A 21444-nucleotide genomic window follows, 5' to 3' on the forward strand; every position below is an offset into this window, starting at 1 on the left:
ATTGATCATCATAAGATTAAAAATAATTTTCGAATGTTTGATTTACACAGTATGTTTAATTATGGATTTGTTTTGCAGGTAATATGTTTAATCTCTGGACGACATCAGTCATCCTGATTTCAGTAGCCGTTGTGCTCAGTGTGAATGCTGGAATACTGATAGCTGTGTTTACTAAGAATAACAGAAGTAAATTCTTGTTTTCTTGTTATTTTATACATTTTATTTTAAGTAAATAGAATGTGAATAGTTCTCATGAACAATCTTAACTCCACCACATCTCAAATTAATGTTTGGGTTTAATCTATAATGGCAGTTTTAAGCAATATAAAATGAGTTTATGTATGCTAGACACTTGTTGGCTGGTTCCCTTGGTTGAACAGATGTAGGCCTAAAGTGTATTCCAGAAAGCAAGGTTAGCTTTCCATGACATATACGTTGAGCTCTCAGGTGATTTCAGTATGAATAAAGACTGTGAAAGTGGATCCTCAGGATCCTTTTGGGCTTTGGGGTTTTAAGCTGGAACAATTATCACAGGGATAATTGGCTAGTTGCAGCCAAGTGTTCATAGCTATGTCTCTTTTTGATCCTTGGATGTTGGCTCTTTCTTTCATTTTAAATCAGAAGTGTTGGATTGTTTGCTGACCAGTAGGAAACATGACCTGGGTTGACTATTTTCAGATATTTGGTGCATATGTTTGGCTGAGGAGTCACTGGTGGGAAGCTACCATCTCTAGGATTATAACTGAATGCCTCTAAATCAGAATTCCCCCCAAATGTAACGATACCCGGGACATTTCTTGGCCTGGGATAGTGAGGAGAGCCTCTCATGAACGGACCAAGATGCCCAAAACTTGTTTACTCGAGGTATGCTAGTCCCACGGTTAGCACATAAGACCAGGGTCACTCCTTACCAAATGGATGCCCAGAGCACAATTGTACTAAAACTGAGCTAAAACGTGCAAAATCAAAATAAACACAGATGAACCCTGAGATTATCCCTCCTTTAAAGAACACACTGGAGTTGAGGAAGGAAGGAGCCATGGTGAGGCTTGGCTGCAGGAATAAGGGTGACGATTGACTGAGACACAGCCAAAGGAAGTGGAGCCACGGTGATAAGCATCTGAAGAGAAACCAGGACGCTGGAGGGAATGAGGAGACCATCAGAGGTGAAGGGATGTGTAACAATATGAAAACGTTCGTAGTCACGGGAAGAAGGAGGCAGGGACCAGCAAACATTTAAACAAAAACTTTAATAATAAAATAAACACATAAATGCACGACAGCCCCTCACGGACGACAAACAAAACCAAAACGCTCTCGTCATTCACTGTCGTAACTCCTCCCGTTATCCTGCGGAAGCTACTTCGTGGGACTCGAGACCGGTGAGTGGCGCAGGTGTCACTCATTTCCAATTACTCCACCGGCCTCACTCCATTCCCACATCTCTCGGCCCGCCCAACTCATCACATACCCCCATCGCCCCTAGCAGGCTTGGGGGTACTCACGAAACTGTTCTCTACTTAAACCCCCCACCCATGGGAACCGATCACGGTGGCCATGGGCACCTGGGGGTATAAACAGCAGAAGAGGTGAGAGAAAAGGAGATGAGGAGAAATAGACGGGAGATGTGAAAAAAAAAGAAAAACAATTTTTCCGGTTCCCAAACACACTGCCGCTCGGTCCTCCACCAGCTGGGTGAACTCTTCCACGGTGCCTGGTGGTGGCACTGGATAGCCCTTGGTGGACGGCAGGACACTCCTTGAGCAGCCGGCAGGAGTCCCCAGTTCTCTGCTCCTTCCCATTATGGCGGACAGCAGCAGGCTCAGGCCTCCAGGCAAAGGGTGGCGACTCCTCCGCTCCTTCACGGACGGCAGCCGTCCCTCCACATCTCAGGCGGCTGGCAGCAAGTTCGTCAGTTCCCCGGGCAACTCACTCCAGCCCAGCTGAACACCGAGTCGAACAGCACTTCAGAAACAGGAACAAAACAGCTTGGTAAAGTGCAACGAGAACTAACCATGAACTAAATAAGACAAAGATCTTAAATAGACTAAACCAATCAATGAAATGAATAGAAGGTGTGCGAGTAAATCAAACTATAAAAAAGCATGTAGTAACAGATGAAAACCAAAGTACTCCAGAGCCGATTATGTTAAGATTGCTATGGCTACTTGCATACCCTAAGTTTATCTGATTACTTAACCTTAATCATACCCGTGTATGTCACATAATCTGCTTTCTGGAATACCCCCCAGGTGAATATAGCCTAAATTATTTAATGTTGTTTTCTCATGTTTCATTATGAAATTTGAGAATAGGAGAATAAAACATGAAGAAATTGTTCTTTAATGAGTTATTAATTTATTATTAATTTAAAGTCAAGTTGCTTAACAGACTCTGTGTTTTACTTTTGTGTATCTTGGGCCCTGATCAGCATTTAATTGTATATTGTATATTTATTATTGTACATATGTACTGTATATGTATTTATATATTCATATTTTTCTGAATTGCTTTTAGAATTTGATCAACGTTTACAAAATCAGAAGATGATAATATTACAAGGTAAATTTGTTAATATGGCTGCATTAATATATTTATTTTGAAACCACAAACCAAAACTATTTAAACATAAATAATATACAGGAAAATACACTTTCTTTAATGGCTACAACAGAATTAAATGAATTAATATGTTGTGTATTCATATGTCTATAAAATGTGTTATATTTTATTATAAGAAGATATTTAAACACTGTAAAGTCTTCTTAGATTTTGTTGGATCAAGTGGTGATAAAAAATTATTGATCTCATTATTAATCTTAAGATGAATTCTGTTGTGAAGCCTTTCTAACTTTGTACTTTGTTTTTAGAGATCACGCATTTAAGAACACACGCAGGTGAGTAAAAATTACTCGTTTTTAATAACATAATTATTTATTTTGATAATTTATATTTTCCCAAATTCATTATTATGTCAATTCTTTCATGTGTTTGGGAGTTTTGTATAATGCACTGTATAAATGCAATCAAATGATTTAAATACTAAATCATCAAATGCCTTTTTAGTGCCATAAGAGAAAACTATATATTTAAATGTATAAATGTTTAACAAAAGAAAAGCAAGACAAACAAATCAACAGGCGATCCAGCAATGAACAACAAAATCACACAAAGCACATAAAATAAAATGTGATCAGAACAATTAGATAATTAAACATTTTTTATTTGTTTATCTTGTTGTAAAATTACTATAATTCCAATGAAAATAAAATGTAACATTCCATGTATTTTATTATACTCATCTGTAAAGCAGATGTTTCTATTTATTTTCCACAGTGAATGTGATTCTGGATGCTGATACGGCTCATCCACATCTCTTCGTGTCTCTTGATAGGAAACAAGTGAGTTATAGAGAGACACTACTGGAAATAGTGAATGGAAAAAGATTTAATGATTATCTTGGTGTTCTTGGGAAGGATGGATTTTCCTCGGGGTGTTTTTACTATGAGGTTCAGGTAAAGGGGCAAACTGAGTGGGATTTAGGAGTGGCCAGAGCATCTGTTAACAGGATTGGCTTGACCGTTGTGAGTCCTATGATTGGATATTGGACTGTGAGTCTGAGAGATGGAGAGTGCTGGGCTCGTAAGTCTCCACATGTCTCTCTTCCTCTGAGTGTGAATCCTCAGAGGGTCGGTGTGTTTGTGGATTATGAGAAGGGTCTTGTCTCTTTTTATGATGTGGAGGCTATGTCTTTTATGTATTCTTTCACTAATCAGTGTTTTGATGAGAAACTCTATCCATTTGTTAGTTTGGGGTATCTGAGGAATGAAAACTCTACACCACTGATTATCTGTGATGATTACTTCTGAGATCAAAGTTTGCATGTTGAAGTAAATGAAATCAAAGGAAATACAATAATTGAAAGAGTTATAGCAATACATATTAAATATTATTTAGACTACATGTTAAGAATTTGAACATTTGGATAATAATTTAAAGCATCATATGGAGCTTATAATACGGTGTTTTTTTCCCTGTTTTTGTTATCATTTGTTATCACGTGTGTATATGATTTTTTTTTTATAAAATAATAGCGCCTGGGCCATGTGATACATTTTCACTCATATCTCAGTCCATTTTTTTCAAAAAAAAAAAAAATGATTTCAGCGGCCAATTCATTAGCTGAAATAATGGGAGGGACTTTTCATTGTGTGGGTTGTCGGGAGAAAATCAACCTGTATTATTTTATTTATGACTGTTATAAACTGTCATATGAACTCTTGATTGCTTTATTAATATCATATCATGTATCATATCAACAACTGAATAGGGAAGTCATGTCACAACTGAGAAATACATTTACCTTAACAAGAATTTGTTTAGCATTAGTGATAAAGGACATAAGTTTTTTTTTTTTTTTTTTTTAAAGGATGATGTTGTTGTTTTTACAAATATAAAACAAAGTAAATGCTGTAGATACATGTGTATTTGCATCCTACCTCTTCATGATTTGTTTAACCAGTTTTCTTGTAACAGAAAGGTGTGTGTTTGAGTGTGTTTGTGACATATCAGGACACAACTCTGTATAATGACATGGGTATGACACAGGTATTACAAGGAGAGGGTGACTTATGAGGACATAACCCATGTCCCCATTTAACACTTTTTTTTTTCGTGAGTTTTTTTGAGAACGTAAAAATGCTCGTTTCCTGTGAGGGTTGGGGTTAGGGTGATAGAATACAGTTTGTACAGTATAAAACCATTATGGTTGGATATTCCCACTTTTCACAAAAACAAACGTGTGTGTGTGTAATATATTTGGTCAAAAAATGTAGGCAGTTATTCTGAGGCTAAACAAACACATACTGTAGTGACATAACATCCTATGATTTTATAAAAATAGTTATTTTGTTTGACTCTCCTGATTATTAGTGAAATTACAGATTCAAGATCAGGTCATTGTAGCTCTTTTAAATAAAAGTATTTCTCATTTATTCACCCAACCTCATCAGTTCTTCTGTGGAACACAAATATATATATTTGTATATTATGCCTATATATACACACATGAATTTCTTTATAAGACAGAGGCTTTACTTGAACATGAATACTGTTCTGAGCTAGAGCAGATAATAATGAAAAGCATGAATAGCTCATCATACAGTTAACTATTCCTCCTTCAGTTGTGTCTGCTATTGTTGATTAATCTCCAGTCTGAGCAGAGCTGGGGCCTGTTCTTCGTACGTCGCTAACTCAGTTAGCAGGATTTGAATGTTGACGATTTGGAGTGATCTTGGATCGTTTGGTTCTTCGAAGCTCATCCCTGAGCTGCTGTCATAGCAACAGGTCCGTTAGCTTAAACCTGCTCGGGAGCAGCTTATTTCATGTAAACAGGATTAGATCGCTTCTTTGCAACCAGGGGCCCGTTCTTCGTACATTGCGTGCTATTCATGATCCGGCTAATTGGGTTCTTCGAACACACCTGTTGTGTATGATTAGTATCGCTGGATTGAGTTATCTGAAGATAAATGCGCGTTCATGTGTTGGCTTAAAAGGGGAAATCTATCGATACTCGAAACCATGATCAGCAGTGCAGCGATTGGCTGGTGGCAAGACGGCAATGTAATGACGTCATATAATTTAAAATGACACCCGACGAAAAACTTGACAAATATTTGGGTGTTACAATCTGTAAAGATGTCAAAACGAGAGGAAAATTAAACTTTGATCCAGTTATTACTAAAGCTAAGAAAAAATTAAATTCCTGGCTCCAAAGAGACTTGTCTTTACGAGGAAGGGCTCACCTTGCTAAAGTGGAGGGTATCTCTAGATTGACCTACCCTGCCCTTTCTTTGCATGTGGATAAGACATTTTCTCTAGAGGTTGATAGAATGCTTTTCGATTTTTTATGGAAACACAAAAGACATTACATAAAAAAATCTGTTGTCATAAATAGCTTTGAACATGGTGGTTTTAACTTCCTTGATTTTGCTTCCTTAAACAATACATTTAAGATCAGTTGGTTGAGGCAGTTCTTGAACGATTCTGATTCCTTATGGAATGCTATTCCCAATTATATTTTTTTAAAGTTGGTGGTCTTCCCTTTCTGTTACGATGTAATTATAATTTTTCTAAATTACCCATACAATTGTCAAATTTCCATAAGCAGGTCCTTCTGGCCTGGCACTTGATTTTCAAACATAATTTTAGCCCCCACAGGTATTTTATATGGAATAACCATATCCGTTACAAAAATAAAACACTCTTTTTTCAGATTGGTTTAATAATAATATTCTTTTGGTTTCTCAACTTGTAAATTCAAAAGGTCATTTGTTTTCTTATTCTGAATTCTTAACTAAATATTGTATTCCTGTCACCCCACGAGACTTTGCCATAGTGATGGATGCCATTCCCAGTGGAGCTATTGCACTTTTGAAAAACCCAGGCGATTCTTTACTCTCTTCTACCTCCTGGTTACAGCCTTGTGAGACAGCAATAGGGAAGATCTGTTTTTTATCTAGTCCCTCTCTTTCAGAATGATATTATTACTGTCCCTTCTATAATACCATATTGGAGTAATTATTTTAATGATATTCCTTGGAAGAAAGTGTGGACTCTGTCAAACAAATATCTAAAAACTAATAAGGTTAAAGAGGTATCATTCAAGTTGCTACATCGATTCTACCCAGTCAATCTTTTTATCAAAAAAATGTTTCCAGAGTTGGATCCCTTATGCTCTTTCTGTGGAATGGAAGACGAGTCTATACCTCACCTTTTTTGGGATTGTGTTCATGTAGCTACTTTTTGGGGAAAATTTTGCCTGTTTGTACGTACTTCCTTATTAGTCAATTTTTATATGGAGTTTAAGGATGTATTATTTGGTTGTTATAACTCTGACAAAAATCTGAAAGACGAGTATTTTCTTGTAAATCTTTTTATTTTTCTAGCCAAGTTTTCTGTACACATGTAAATTTTTGTCTATCAAACCTATTTTTATTGTCTTTTGTAATGACCTTAAATATTACTTGAGTACTATATCTTCTTCCAACAATGCCAAAGCTTTAAAATCAGTTTTATTATGCACAAAGTATAATATTTATGCTTTTTTATAATGTAAACAAAAGGGACTCGAGGCATGTAAATCTCTCTTAAATTTATTTAAAGGATATATTACCCCTGGCTCAATTATTATTATTTTGTAAATGTTTTTTTTTTTTTTTATTATTATTATTTTTTTATTATTATTATTTTGTTTTACTTTTGTCTATTTTACTTACTTTTTACTTTACTTGCTCTTTGTCTACTGTTGATAATTATTTTGTTTTTGTAGATGAAACTGTATTTGCTGCTATGTTTGTTCAATAAAAAAAAAAAAGAAAAAAAAAAAAAAACTTGACAAATTTCTGGACTTTTATAAGGAAACAGCCAAGCAAACGAAACTACATAAATGTTATAACAGATACATGAAATAGATAATAGTACATGTATTTATTTTATTAGAATTTTTTTCATGATTCCCAATTATTTTGATTCGCAATTTATAATAGTTGTGCAGTCTTTACATTTTTTTCAATGTAGAAATTATCTATTCATTTCATTTTATATTTGGATCCTGTCGGCAATGGCATGTACCCTTTCAGCCAGAGAATGACGTCCCGGAAGTGGCCCAGAATTGGATTGAAACTCGGGCCACACATGGGCCATAACCTGCCCGAATCTAAGCCAGTTAATCAGCCTTAGCTGGCCCTCAACTGGGCCAAAACAGGTTTTATTATTGGTGCCAATTCTCAGCCTTAAGTAAATCAGAGAAACGTAACAGACACATGTAACCATTATAATTTATTACAGATATGTCAAAGAGCAGTACCACAGTAGTCCAAATGACGATGCATTGCAGTTGCAGTCCACTCTGGCAGAATATAATAGTAGTGTGAGGAGCAGGGCATAATTTAAGTTGTTAAACGCTGAAAATACTATCACGATGCACTCCTTCAAGTTGCGCGTTTCTCATTCAAAACACGCATCACCGGAAACACGGCATGTCGCAATCTCTGACGAAACTGACGAGAGCCAATCAGGGGGGCAGAGCATAGACAGTAAAAGAAATGGACACAGCGACCCCATTGGAACTCAATTGAGACAAATGAAGCCCAGTTTTAGCGTTTTTTAGCACTTCCGTTTCTGACGCGCAGACTCAAACGAAGCTTGACGACGTCAGCAACCTGTCTGCCAGATGTAAATCTTCTAAGTGGCTGTGCGTGCAAACTGCCATCGTTAATCTTGCGGAGACGGCGAGCTTGAGCGGGGAGTTCTTTGTTGTGAGTGAGCAGGAGTAAGTATTCGGATTAATTATTTTGTATAGTATTTTAAAATGTAACGCCAGTACGCCATGTTAAGTTGCCTGCGAGCTTCTCCACCTGTCTGTACGGTAATGCGACAGAGAGCCGAGTGGTTATGACGCAATCGTTAGCCTATTTTTTACAAAAACTGTTTATACGGGGCCATAATGTAACATAGAAGGTAATGGAGCCCTTTATACATTGTCGTGTATCTTTAGAAATAAATAATGGACAAACAGAGTCTTTAAACGCCTCAGATGTAAAGTTATTCGCTGTCAAAGTGACGCCAAAATGAATGGGAGTCAATGGGAATGCTAACGCAAGTGAAGTTCTGCTAAAAGATGGCAGCCCCCACCCGACTTCAACTTCCGGTCGAGTTCCTTGCCCCTTGGGGCAGAGTTTCATACTTTTTTTAAGCACCCCGGGCGCCGCCATTGGCTAGCGGACCCCCACCTGCTGTTAGCATTGACTCCCATTCATTTTGGCGTCATTTTGACAGCGAATAACTTTATATCTGAGGCGTTTAAAGACTCCATTTGTCCATTAATTATTTCTAAAGAAACACGAAAATGTATAAAAGGCTCCATTACCTTTTATCTTACGTTATAGTCCCGTAGAAGCAGTTTTTGTAAAAAAAATAGGCTAATGATTGCATCATAACCAGCGAATCTCTGTCACACAGTAGAGAAATTACCGTATGGACAGGAGGAGAAGCTCGCAGGCGATCTTTTACTGTCTATGAGGCTATCGGGGGACGTGGAGGCATAAAGTCAATGGAGATAATTAATCAGAATACTTACCAAAATGTGCTCCTGTTCACGCTCGCCTTCTCTGCAAGATTCGGTGGGTGATTCAGATTTCTCTTGGCACAGCGATAAGAAGACTTAGAGGTTTCTCACGTGACATCTACGTCATCAAGCTCAGTTTGAGTCTGCGCAGTACGCCCGACCCCCAGGAAGTGAGTGCTTCTAAATGACTTCACTTTTCTCCATTGAATACAATGGGGTCGCTGTGTCCAATTCTTTTACTGTCTATGGAGCCAATGAACGTTTGATATCGCTGCCGTAAAACTTGATGCTAATGCTTGTGCATGACAGCATACTAATAAAATTTATGTGCCCTTACTCTGTATTATAGATCAGTTTGTGTCCCATAGTAAACCAAATAAATATTATATGATAACGGTTAAATACTCTCTCAAAACTGCTAATTTTGATCTGTTTTGGGGCCGTCCTGTGCTTTTTAAGAGAGATGGCCTGCACCCAAATCACAGGGGCGCCCAGATGCTTGCACGTCATATTGAACAACATATTTTATTATGACTACCTACCCAGTGTACTACTGTTGAATTCATAAAACCTATTATTTCAGTTCTTCACTACACTGCTAGGAAAAACACAGTGGGAACAAATATGCATAATCTATTGAAAATTCCCACGTCTAGTCCGTCAACACATATGGTATTTACTTACATCAACAGAAATTAACATGGCTCTCTTTAATGTAAGAGCATTAACAAACAAATCATTTTGTATTAATGATCTTATTAGTGATTATAATTTGGACTGTGTTTTTCTTACTGAGACCTGGCTGGGCACAGATGCACCTGCCACATTGATTGAGACATGTCCACCTAACTATACCTATACCTATACCTATACATTTTCAACTAGAAAAGGAAAAAAGGGTGGAGGGACAGCAGCTATTTACAGAGAAACCCTCAAGGGAAGGGACAATGACCTTGGTACATTTAATACCTTTGAATATAATGCTATTTTTCTAAACTTTCAACCTCGTCTACTTGCAGTGACAATATATAGATCACCAAAATTACCCATCTCCGCCTTCATAAAGGATTTCTCTGATATGCTGTCTGTCATTCATATGAATTATGACAACTGTGTTTTAACTTTGGATTTTAACATACATGTTGACAATTCATCAGACATTAGAGCTAAATAATTTTTGGAACTATTGGAATGCATGTCTTTTAAACAGCATGTAAATGTACCCACCCATAAACATGGACACACTTTAGATTTAGTTGTAACATATGGATTAGATATCAATATAACATCTGTCATTGATCTTGCATTATCTGATCACTTTTTTGTCTTTTTTAAGTGTATTGATCATCTTGTACTAAATGCAACTGAACGCATTGTTAAAAAACGTTATATTACTTCTGAAACGGCTGAAAATCTCACAATGCATTATAATAGTTATGAAAGGAACATTTTACCATCATCCTGTGATGATTTAGTTAATGAGTTTAATAATAGAATGAGAACAGCTCTTGATACTGTTGCTCCACTTAAAACTAAAAAGTTAACTACAAAAAAGAAAATTCCTTGGAAGACAACTCAGACTATGAAACTTAAAAGAGACTGTAGAAGTGCTGAACGAAGATGCCGTAAAACTAAATTAGAAGTTCACTTAAATAAATCATTGAAAATCTTAAGACTTATAATAAAGAAATTCGTATAACGCGCCAAGCTTATTTTGCAAACCTTATAAATGCAAACATTTAATAATCCCCGATTATTATTTAATACAATAGACTCACTAATAAATCATAAAATTGATAGCTCTGAGTTACTAAACGGGAAATGTGAAGAGTTCGCTGGCTACTTCAGAGATAAAATTATAAATATTAGATCAGAAATCTGTTCAATACATAATAACAAGTCAATTATGTTCCTTCATTATCAAGTGTAGAGAATATTATCAAAATGGAAAGTTTTACTTTGGTTGATGTTGAGACACTAAGAAAGGTTGTAACAGACTTGAGACCATCTACTTGCTCCTTTGATCCTATTCCTACCTTTCTTTTTAAAAGTGTGGCAATGCTGTTGTCGGGAATTTAACCCAGCGCCAACTATGGCAAGAAATATAGACTACGCCACCCCGGAAACTGGCCGGGGACCTACCGGTATACAAATGTATCACCAGCACACAAATACGTGGTGGCTGAGACAGATATCAGACACAGTACACAGAATTCAACAATTTATTCAAAATCACTAATTTATATATACACAATTTATTATTTTAATAAGCACTAAAAAAAGGGATAGGCATGGATCATAAAAATATGAAAGACAAACAATTTTCCGATTTCGGAACTGGGGGACTCAAGTTACTTATCCAATGAACACAGCAAACACTTGTGCTCTAACCACACAGCATCATCACCCACGTTGTGAACACCGCAAACCTACAGCCACACCACCACCACACACGACACTGGCTAGGACTGGTACCCCAATTCTGAAGGGAAAGAAACAGAACAACATAAGAAACAAAATACCCACATTCATACACAGTCACATATGCACATCAGGTTATTATTTGTCAGAAACACTTATCACTCGCTGCCTGACGGAAACAAGGACACCAGGTCACTGGCAATCCTCACTCACTGGTACTCACAGACTGTGGGCAACACAACAGGTTGTGACGTGTCACAGTATGCATACAAACAAAATAAAATAAAATACAATCTTAAGTAAAGCAATTCAAAAGAAACTAGTCTGACAGAGAAACGGCAGTTAAACACAATGGTTGCGTCAAACACTTAATGATTCGTCTGTAATTACCCCCCACAAAGTTAAAGTCAAATTAGTTTGAGGGCGATGAGTCACTTCAGGCCGGGAACGCTAGCGGCTCCGGTTGTCACGGTAACCCCCCAGTGCGCTACAATTAAGTCGGTCAATTTGATCAAAGTATGCAGTACCACAACATTCACCGTCCAGTAAATGGCAGAAGAGTAGTTGAAAGAATTAGCAGGCACAATGAAGGACAGTCCACCCCGCCCAGAAGCTCTCCGGTGCCGAGACTGAAACGCGTGCAAATACTCTCAAATAGACCACAAAAGCCTGCTGCAACACCTCCTGGCCCCCCGTGTCACTAAAAACACAAAACGTGTTAAATGCAAAATTTGCCGCCTCAGGATCCCCAGCAAACACCTACATGTACACCTATATGAGACATACACATGTGACATACCTGCAGATAATAACTCACACCGACCCGCGCACTCACTGGCGTACGAGTTCGAGGTTTGTAGAGAGAGAAGTTTATCCGCATCCTCAGCCACACTGCTGGACATAAACACGGCGCACACAAGATGACGTCATATCCGTGACCCCCAAATGACATGCTACCTGGATGTCAATCACATCCCCTTTTATACAGGTGGAATGTACCACTTTCCCAAAAAAATGGTTGATCATATCACTACAATCCACCCCCCCATTAGTCATCGTAGTCCCAACGATGAACAACTCTGCTAATCCCAAGGTCTAAACCAGGCCACCACGGAGTTAGCACCCACGGTAGACGTGACAGAGATTTGATTAGCCTCACTCCCTACAGCTCGTGGTAAGCGGTAGAGGTTTGAATGCTGGCCTGCCCCTACACGTCCAGTTCGTCTTGGGGCCCGTCCAGATATATTGGACATCCCCAAAGCAACGGATACGGGCTCTGGATGTAAACTTGCACTACTCTCCCCTACCCCTACTGCAGGCCTGATAGCCAAACTCTCGACTCCAGAGGCAGGAGTTAATCGCCCTTCGGAAGGAGCTCTACTCACCTCTGCACCCCTCTCACTTACTGGTGGCGCTTCCACCACATACGCTACATCGCCATCCTCCAATTCATCCTCCATTTCATCCTCCATCATCAAGGGTGCTGATCGTTCAGACTGATCCCCCAGAGATTCCGTCAGAGTCGGACTGCCACAAACACAGGGTTTTAAAGAGGTACGATGAACATGGCGGAGCTTACCAAGGTCATGTACAGGTGCTACCGTATACACGGACCCACCCCCCCGGGGTGCCCGAACTACCTGATATTTTATCGAGCTCCATAAATCCTGGATTTTATGTCGTCCCAAGAATCCATGCTCTCGCAGATAGACCAATTGGCCCTCCGCCAAAGGCTGCTCTCTAACCCTTTGATCAAACTTGGCCTTACGATTTAGAGCTGCTGCTTGCAGCCGCTCTCGGGCACCCTCAAAGGCCACTTGGAGACGAGCCTGATGCTCTTCCACCCAATGGTGGATTCTACCAGACACTGGCTCTTGCACTCGGCCAAGCAAGAAATCCACCGGCAGTCTCGGCTCCTGCCCAAACATCAAAAAGTAAGGGGTTTCACCCGTGGACTGGTGGGGAGTTGTATTATAGCAGAATATCACCTGGGACAAACAAGAAGCCCAGTCCCTCTTTCTCCCAGTGGGCAACGTCCGCAATAAATTGTGCAAAGTCCGGTTAAACCATTCGCACTGGCCATTACCGGCTGGATGGTATGCCGTGGTGCGAGACTTACCCACCTGATAGAGGCTACATAACTGCTGAATGAGATGGGATTCGAAGTTCCGGCCCTGATCAGAATGGATCCGCCCCGGAACTCCAAACTTATAAAACCACTCTTCCACCAAAACACGGGCCACGGTTTCTGCTCGTTGATCACGAGTAGGTATTGCCAATGTGAATTTACTAAAAACATCCGTCATAACCAGCACATTTTCGTGCCCAGAATGGGAAGGCTCCAAGACTGTGAAGTCAAGGGCCACGATCTCGTTTGGACGGGAGGACAGTAGATGTGCCATGTAACTCCGAGCAACTGGTGCAGCCTCCTTGGCTTGCTGACACCGCTCACATCGCTGTACCCAATGTGCTACATCGGCCGACATCCCTGGCCAATAGCAACGTTGTCGCACCAACTCCAGGGTTCGTTCAATGCCTTGATGCCCATGACACTGATGTAATTGGGTCAGTACCTCAGTCTGTAACACAGCAGGCAGCACTAGCTGTAGCACCTCTTCACCGCCATCGGGACGGCAAACCCGTCGATATAACAGGCCGTCCTGTTCCTCCAGACGGTCCCACTGCTGAAGCAGCACCAAGATCAGCTTGGACAATTGTCGTCGCTCTTGAGGCCCTGGGCCTCGCCCTTGACGCCAATACTTAAGGGCTGCACCAATTGTGGGATCCTCCTCTTGCAACAGCAACAGTTCGGGCCCAGATCGACTTGGCAACGCCTGCACAGCCCTCACAGTGGTGGGTAAGGCTGAACTTACAGTGGTGGTCCGCCTCAACAGTTCAGGGACTAACGTTCCTAACTGACTATTGCCTTCCAAAGGCTGCCCTCCTGAAGGCAACCGTGATAATGCATCCGCATTCCGGTTGGACATACCTGACCGGTACTGCACCTCAAAATCAAAGGCTGCCAGCTCAGCCGCCCACCGCTGTTCGGTGGCGCCCAATTTTGCTGTTACCAAATGACTCAGCGGGTTGTTATCTGTGCGTACGATACAATGATGTCCCAATAAGTATTCACGAAACTTTTCGGCCATGGCCCATTTTAAGGCCAAAAACTCCAGCCGCATGGAGCTGTATGTTGCAGTATTACGCTCCGCTGAATGAAGACTCCGGCTAGCATAAGCCACTGGTCTCACCTTGCCATCAACCTCTTGGGACAGCACCGCACCTAGCCCTACATGGCTGGCATCGATCTCCAAGATGAACGGAAGTTTAAAATCTGCATATGCAAGGATGGGTGCGGTGGTAAGTTTTTGTTTCAACGTCCGAAATGCTTGTTCACACAGTTCGGACCACAACGCCCCCAACTCCTGTCTACGATTACTCACCTTCCCTTTACCTGCCTCGGTCACTAACCGATGCAACGGCGCTGCTATCTGGGCAAACCCTTCTACAAATCGCCTATAGTAGCTAACAAAACCTAGAAAGGTCCGCAGCTGTGACACAGTTTTGGGACAGGGCCACTGAGCTACGGCCTCGACCTTACCAGGATCTGTAGCTACTCCTTGGGACGATATTACATGTCCCAAGTACTGCACCTCTTCCCTAAAGGCGGCGCACTTTTCCAGCTTAACCTTGAGGCCAGCAGCTCTTAGGCGTTCCAGTACCATCCTTAACCGTTGCAGGTGGTGTTGCACGGATGAGGAATAGACAATGATGTCATCAAGATACAACAGGACAGACTGGTGTCGCTGATCGCCAAAGAGCCGCTCCATCAAGCGCTGGAAAGTGCCTGGGGCATTGCACAGGCCGAAGGGCATGCGGTTCCATTCGTATAACCCAAAAGGTGTACAAAAAGCAGTTTTATAACGATCAGATTCAGCAACAGGGACTTGATTATACCCGCTGGCCAGATCTAACGTGGTAAACCAGCGAGACCCTGTTAAAGAATCTAGTGTCTCTTCAATTCGCGGCAATGGAAAGGAGTCTTTTCGAGTCTTAGCATTTAGCTGACGGTAGTCTACGCACATGCGTAGGCTACCATCCTTCTTCTTAACCAAGACAACTGGAGAGGCATATGGACTGCAACTTTCACGAATCACTTGCGAATCTAAAAGCTGGCTGATATGGGTCTTAACCAACTCATATTCGGATGGAGGAATTCGTCTATAGCGTTGTCGGACTGGAGTCTCGTCAATTAGCGGAATTTCATGAGACAGGAGGTCAGTACCCCCGACATCCCGCTCACCAGTGGAAAACACACTCTGGAATTCCAAGAGGAGAGCCCTTACCTGTTCCTGCTCCTCGTCCGACAACCCTTGCAATTCAACATTTTTAACCTGCCCTACTTCTGACGCAATGATCGTGTCACAGGTCGTTATCTGAGCATTTGCCAGCGATACCTCGGTCAGCCCAACAGGGGAGTCAACTAGACACACTTCCCACAACCTCCCAAGAATGGTTGTGGGATATAAAACAGCATCAAGAACCCCAACATTAATGACAGGCACAGAAACTGTCCCACCCTTAACACGCACTAAGGATGGGGAGGCTAATAAGCCAGCTGGCAACCCAGTCTCAAGGGGCTCAAATAACACAATCTTATCACGAAATATGGATGAGCACGTTGCGGTTATGAACTTTAAGGTGCCGCCTGGAAGACGACACACTCTACGACCCCGGACTTTTACATTACCCCCGCAAGTGAGAACACCATCAACCCTTTGGCAAGTTTGAAAAGCCTGAGACAATTCCACCTCATTCGTCATTAATGGCAACTCAAACAGGGTGGATCCATACTGTCCGAGAAGCTCCCTGTAGCAGCGCCCAAGAACATTCATCCCCAGAATACCAGGGATGCTAGAGCTGCCACCTGGAGGATCACGAACCACAAGTATTCCACACTCTGATACCACGTGACCACACAGCTCAATGTCCAGTTCCATGTACCCAATGTAAGGAATTTCGAGTCCATTGGCGGCTCTGAGCTGCAACCAATGGCATGACTGTAATCGATCCTGGCCCCACGGTTCAAACCAAAGCCTAAAACAACTTTCTGTAATGGTTGATACCATGGAACCAGTATCTAACAAACAGGGTACTGAGACACCCCCCATGGAAACAACAAGATGTGGGCATGGGGAGACTAAACGAGACACGGATGTGTCATCCTGTAAAACACGGGAGCCACGCATACCCCCAACCGAACTGTGACTCTGCAGCACGGTGGGGGCTAGTTTCCCGACTGGTTCGGGAAACTAGACCTAACTGGCCTTGCGTCGCTGGACGAATCAGCCTGGGAACGAGTAGGCGGGCCGGGAGAATGATGTCGCCAATTACACTCACGGGCAAAATGACCGGGCTGCTGACACCGTCGACAAATCACAGAAGTGGGACGTGGCGAATGACCACGTAACTGGGTACTTTGGCTTCGGGTTATAATTTGAGTAAGCTGGTCAAGCTGCTTTTGCTGCTGATTAAACATTTCCCGTAATTCAACCAATTCAGATGGGCGATCCCCATGCTCTGAACGAACCCCAGTATCGCCTTGAACCCCACATTGAATTCCCCGCACCAGTGGAACAGATTGACTTCGCCCCCTGGCACCACCCGGCATCCCCTCTCGTTCCCAGCGAATAGCTTCCCCTCGCACGTCCAACAGTGTTGCAGCAGGCTGACGTCTAACCAGTTGTTTTAATTCTCGACGTAATGCATTATCTAACACACCTTCAATGAATTGGTCTCTTACTACACTGTCTGCATTTGGGATGGTATGTGGGGCTTGTCGTTTAAGTCTATCAAATAGACCCAACAATACCAGGGAGAACTCTTGTAGTGTTTCTCCCTCCAATTGTCGGCGCGAATAAAAAACTTCCAGCAGAGCAATATAGGATTCTGCACAACCATATAACTCACGCAGTGCTGAAATAATTCTTTCTGGATCATCTTTATCAATGCTGGGTCGATATTTGATTTCATCCCGAGCCTCTCCTTCGAGATGATCAAACAAAAAGAAAGCTTGTTCAGCAACAGTCATGGTTCGCATACGCATACACGCCTGAGCTTCTTCGACCCACTCTTCAATGCCTACACCAGACCTACCATTAAATTTTGGACAACGCCGTTCACGGGGAATAAACACAAAGCGCTCAACGGTACCGACATTTAGGTCGACAGAACTAGGAGTTACCGGCCGTGACACACTACTAGAGGCTGCTCCAGGATCAAGCAACTCAACCGGTGCCCGTTCCTGTCGCAGTCTCTCATTATCAGCCTTCAACTGAGCCACTAGTTCTCTCATTTCCTGTAATTCAGCCTCCATAGCTAAATTTGATTAGGGGTACTTACCAGACGAATCTCCACTGTATTGTCACAACTAGAAAACACAAAAAAAAAAAAAAAAAAAAAAAAAAAAAAAAAAACACAATGTCTCTGAATCTGTACAGCAGCCACAATACCCTGCCGACTATACGCCAAATGTGGCAATGCTGTTGTCGGGAATTTAACCCAGCGCCAACTATGGCAAGAAATATAGACTACGCATCCCCGGAAACTGGCCGGGGACCTACCGGTATACAAATGTATCACCAGCACACAGATACGTGGTGGCTGAGACAGATATCAGACACAGTACACAGAATTCAACAATTTATTCAAAATCACTAATTTATATATACACAATTTATTATTTTAATAAGCACTAAAAAAAGGGATAGGCATGGATCATAAAAATATGAAAGACAAACAATTTTCCGATTTCGGAACTGGGGGACTCAAGTTACTTATCCAATGAACACAGCAAACACTTGTGCTCTAACCACACAGCATCATCACCCACGTTGTGAACACCGCAAACCTACAGCCACACCACCACCACACACGACACTGGCTAGGACTGGTACCCCAATTCTGAAGGGAAAGAAACAGAACAACATAAGAAACAAAATACCCACATTCATACACAGTCACATATGCACATCAGGTTATTATTTGTCAGAAACACTTATCACTCGCTGCCTGACGGAAACAAGGACACCAGGTCACTGGCAATCCTCACTCACTGGTACTCACAGACTGTGGGCAACACAACAGGTTGTGACGTGTCACAGTATGCATACAAACAAAATAAAATAAAATACAATCTTAAGTAAAGCAATTCAAAAGAAACTAGTCTGACAGAGAAACGGCAGTTAAACACAATGGTTGCGTCAAACACTTAATGATTCGTCTGTAATTACCCCCCACAAAGTTAAAGTCAAATTAGTTTGAGGGCGATGAGTCACTTCAGGCCGGGAACGCTAGCGGCTCCGGTTGTCACGGTAACCCCCCAGTGCGCTACAATTAAGTCGGTCAATTTGATCAAAGTATGCAGTACCACAACATTCACCGTCCAGTAAATGGCAGAAGAGTAGTTGAAAGAATTAGCAGGCACAATGAAGGACAGTCCACCCCGCCCAGAAGCTCTCCGGTGCCGAGACTGAAACGCGTGCAAATACTCTCAAATAGACCACAAAAGCCTGCTGCAACACCTCCTGGCCCCCCGTGTCACTAAAAACACAAAACGTGTTAAATGCAAAATTTGCCGCCTCAGGATCCCCAGCAAACACCTACATGTACACCTATATGAGACATACACATGTGACATACCTGCAGATAATAACTCACACCGACCCGCGCACTCACTGGCGTACGAGTTCGAGGTTTGTAGAGAGAGAAGTTTATCCGCATCCTCAGCCACACTGCTGGACATAAACACGGCGCACACAAGATGACGTCATATCCGTGACCCCCAAATGACATGCTACCTGGATGTCAATCACATCCCCTTTTATACAGGTGGAATGTACCACTTTCCCAAAAAAATGGTTGATCATATCACTACAAAAGTATATTTGATTCTATATCTATTGATATCCTTGAGATAGTCAATCACTCCCTGCAGCTTGGCATTTTCCCTTCTGACATTAAATCTGCCTTATTTTCTTTTAAATGTATCTTATAGTAGAACTAAAAAAATTGGTAATGCTGCTTTTAGCCGTTATGCTCCTCACCTCTGGAATAACCTTCCAGAGAACATAAGATGTGCTGAAAACATTAATAGCTTTAAATCTAAATTAAAAACATATCTTTTTAGTCAGGCCTTCCTATAAAATCTTATGAAACCTATTTATATTGTTCTTTGCTTTGTTGTAATGATGTATTTTTATTTATTTTTATTCATATTTTGATTTTTATAAATTCAATTTTTATCATGTATCTTAATGGGTCTATTTAACTTTTTAATTGTTCTTTTAATTTTATTGTTTCTATTGTTTCTTTGTCAAGCACTTTGAATTGCATTAACTTGTTTAGAAAAAAGTGCTATATAAAATTTGCTTGCTTGCTTTCTTTTCATGTAAGAATTCTAAGATTATTTGGACCAAGAATACTAATAGAAAATGTAATAAAATTATAATTAAGTGCAGGTCAATGCACTTGACTTGATTTGCTTAATTTTTAAATGATAATGTTTCATTCTGTTTTGACTTGCCATTTCAAAGGCTACATTTTAACAATACTACACTGTACATTAAAATTTATGTGATGATTTAACCATTATCACGCAATATTTTATTTATCTTGTTTATCATGGGTCATATAATATGTTGCTAGATTTTAGCCTAATGGGCCACACTCCTCTCACCAACAATCGGCCCTCATGTTGTTTGCCGGATTGTTTTTTTTTGTAATTATTCCTTTAAAATAATTCAGTTGTAAGGGAAACAGGTCAACTTAGCTCAAAGGGAATAAATTAAAATTTAAAGGCAATTTGAACAGAATCACTGTTTCACGACTGATCACTGAAACGGCCAGTGATTCACTGAACGAGCCGTTTAACATCAAATATGCACTGGATATTATTATCCAAAGTATAGTGAAAACACTATCAATTAGCACAGTAACAAGATTGGCAGTTTAAGACATTAAAGGTCCCGTTCTTCGTGATCCCATGTTTTAAACTTTAGTTAGTGCGTAATGTTGATGTTAGAGTATAAATAATATCTGTAAAATTCTAGAGCTCAAAGTTCAATGCCAAGAAAGATATTTTATTTAACAGAATTTGGCTACAAAAAACGACCCGTTGGGACTACATCCCTCTAGTTCCTGTAGTAATGACGTCACTAAAACGTTTTTTTGACTAACCTCCGCCCACATCAATACACAAAAAGGGGGTGTGGCCTTGTTGCTCTCCGACGGAGAAGAGGAAGAGCTGAGTTTGTGTTTGTCGCCATGTTGTCGAAACGCTGTTATTTTCATCTCAGAGTCCAATCACCTTTGTTTGGTCTTCCCAGGGACGCTGTACTTGGAGATCAATGGTTACAATTTATGTTTAACTCTGTTCTGAAAATTATAATCCACATGTAAAACTATGTGCAGCACATTTCGCTTAGGAAAGCTTGCTGAGGACAGCCCTCTCAATCTCAATCAGTTTAATGCCGGATTCTCACAAAGATTTTTCTAGAAAGATGGAGCAGTTCCCTCTTTGTCTGGAGAAGGCGTTGTTTATGGATCACAACCGGTAAGTGTATTTTATTATTTAAGTTGGTGCGTTTAACAGTTTCTGTAACTTACTACACAAAGGGCAACGCTGTTTAGCTTTGTTAACTAGATGTAAGGGCTGTGCAAAAAAATCTAATGCGATTTTCATGCGCATCTCGTCAGTGATTATAAGTAAATCTCCAGCAGTTTTCAAAACAAATCCTGCCCAGTTGCTTCTCAAAACTAGTCCAATCGTGTTTTCAGGAGGGCATTGCGCACTCAGCTGCTGTCGAATCACAACACAGGAACTGCTGGCACAATCA

At 40.9% G+C, this 21444-nt stretch overlaps 1 protein-coding gene and 1 long non-coding RNA gene across 3 annotated transcripts in view; one reads left to right on the top strand and one right to left on the bottom strand.

Annotated features, from left to right (window-relative positions):
* The window catches only part of LOC127952423 (butyrophilin subfamily 1 member A1), a 90872-nt gene that overhangs the window by 4381 nt on the left and 65047 nt on the right, over window positions 1–21444 (top strand). Inside the window, exons 6-9 of one of the 2 annotated variants that reach the window (XM_052550851.1) lie at window positions 79–186; window positions 2518–2562; window positions 2871–2897; window positions 3337–4475. The exons of the other annotated variant lie outside the window; for it this stretch is intronic. Of the exons in view, the coding sequence (XP_052406811.1) occupies window positions 79–186; window positions 2518–2562; window positions 2871–2897; window positions 3337–3869 (713 nt within the window). The 3' untranslated portion in view covers window positions 3870–4475. Of the gene's footprint in view, window positions 1–78; window positions 187–2517; window positions 2563–2870; window positions 2898–3336; window positions 4476–21444 lie in introns of those variants that run through there. 2 annotated transcript variants of the gene reach the window in all.
* Window positions 11180–19472, bottom strand: LOC127952429 (uncharacterized). The gene is made up of 3 exons (XR_008152938.1): window positions 19250–19472; window positions 18168–19150; window positions 11180–11265 (listed from the first exon to the last, which is right to left on the bottom strand). It is a non-coding gene; the product is annotated as an uncharacterized LOC127952429 (long non-coding RNA).

Source organism: Carassius gibelio, chromosome B3 (assembly GCF_023724105.1).
Source record: "Carassius gibelio isolate Cgi1373 ecotype wild population from Czech Republic chromosome B3, carGib1.2-hapl.c, whole genome shotgun sequence".
Taxonomy (NCBI): Eukaryota; Metazoa; Chordata; class Actinopteri; order Cypriniformes; family Cyprinidae; genus Carassius; species Carassius gibelio.